Source organism: Centroberyx gerrardi, chromosome 8 (genome assembly GCF_048128805.1).
Source record: "Centroberyx gerrardi isolate f3 chromosome 8, fCenGer3.hap1.cur.20231027, whole genome shotgun sequence".
NCBI lineage: Eukaryota > Metazoa > Chordata > Actinopteri > Beryciformes > Berycidae > Centroberyx > Centroberyx gerrardi.
This window is the reverse complement of record NC_136004.1, coordinates 33185484-33187076: the sequence shown is the minus strand read 5'-3', so window position 1 is coordinate 33187076 and position 1593 is coordinate 33185484. Positions and strand designations below refer to the sequence as shown.

Below are 1593 nucleotides of genomic sequence, written 5' to 3'. Positions count from 1 at the left end.
CTGTTTTTCTGTTTCATCTCTTTATGAAATGAATCCTTTGTGTTTTCTGTCTGCTGGTCAGACTGAGGGAGAAACCTGAAGAATCACTTTGGACTGTTTAGAGACTAAATTTCATGACATCACTTATGACATCACTTTGGGAATTTCAGAGACTGAACAATTAATCAAAATAATATTTAGTACCATGCAGTTATGAAATACAACAACGCCACTGAAGCACTCTGCAGTCTGAAGCTAGACCTGCTTCCTCTTTAAGCTCCTCCTACCTGCAGGTGAGTGACAGCCAACACCCAGCAGGGCGGAGCCACCGAGCGCAGCAGAGAGCGCCGGGCCGAGCCCAGCGTCTGATTGGTCCCGGTCTGACCTCCTGCACTCTGATTGGTCCCGGTCTGACCTCCTGCACTCTGATTGGTCCCGGTCTGACCTCCTGCACTCTGATTGGTCCCGGTCTCCCCTCCCTCTCTCTCCCAGTCTCCCAGTCTGTCCAGTAAGGCGTTCAGAGCGGAGCAGACTGAGCGCGCTCTGTTCGGGACTTCCTGGTAGTGGCGGGCCGGCGGCGGGCCGCTGTCCGGCTCGCAGAGCGGTAGAGCGGCTCGGCCAATCAGAGCCGCCGCCAGACCGCCGTACGCTGCCGCCAAGCCCGCGCTCTGATTGGTGGAGTCCAGAGAGAACAGCCAATGAGGATCCGCCGCTTGGAATAACTGTTCTATCTGGCCAATGAGAGCCGTCGTTTCACAGTCTGAAGCTTTTTTGTATGAACCAATCAGCTTCTCCTGCAGCTGAGGCAGGACCTCTGTGATTGGAGGACGGGGGTGAGAGGGGAGGGGCTTCTCTGGTGATGATGATGATGATGATGATGATGATGAGGAAGAAAGCTGGAGCTGATGAAGGAGGGATGACAGCTCCATACTGAACTGGAGGAAGGAAGGAAGGAAGGAGGAAATGAGAAAGTGTTGGAGGAAGACATGAAGGAAAAAGGGATGAAGGAAGGAATGAGGGAGGGAAGGAGGACAAGGCAGGAGAGACAGAAAGAGACAGAAAAAGAGAATGAGAGAAAGAAAAGAAAAACAGGAAACATCAATAATTCATTCTACACTGTTCTTTTCTTTATGAACGTTGCTTTATTATTATTTTACATTATCATAAATTGAATATTATTGATATCACAGTATTTCATACAAATATATTTCATTTTTTCATTCGTCATTTAATTTCAACGTCAGTTTAGCCACGAAAATACTTCAGCAAATGAAATGATGTGAAACATAATGAGTCAGTCAGTCAGTTAGCATGTCAGCATGTTAGCATGTTAGCTGCTGTTAGCTTCACGCGCTCTCTGTGTGACTCACTTCGTTACCTTTGACCTCTGCCTTCTGTCTGCTGCCGTGCACGAGAAGAAATCCGAGAATCCGAGAAATTTTAATTTAGTTTAAGAAGAAAACTCTCTCCGAGATGATGCATGTTAACTGTAACTTCCGGACATCTTACCGGGAGGGACAGCGTGTTCAGAAACAACCTCCGGCCGGGAACAGGCTCCGGACAAAAGGTTCCGACCGTCTGAGAGAGAGAGAGAGAGAGAGAGAGAGAGAGAGA

General features: G+C 48.3%; 1 protein-coding gene across 1 annotated transcript in view; it reads right to left on the bottom strand.

Annotated features, from left to right (window-relative positions):
- Positions 1 to 908, bottom strand: part of tti2 (TELO2 interacting protein 2) — a 4418-nt gene extending 3510 nt beyond the window's left edge. Inside the window, exons 1-2 of the mRNA XM_078285045.1 lie at positions 452 to 908; positions 267 to 334 (exon numbers count right to left, since the gene is read on the bottom strand). Coding sequence (XP_078141171.1) covers positions 267 to 334; positions 452 to 908 — 525 coding nt within the window. The remainder of the gene's footprint in view (positions 1 to 266; positions 335 to 451) is intronic.
- Positions 909 to 1593: the final 685 nt, after the last annotated feature.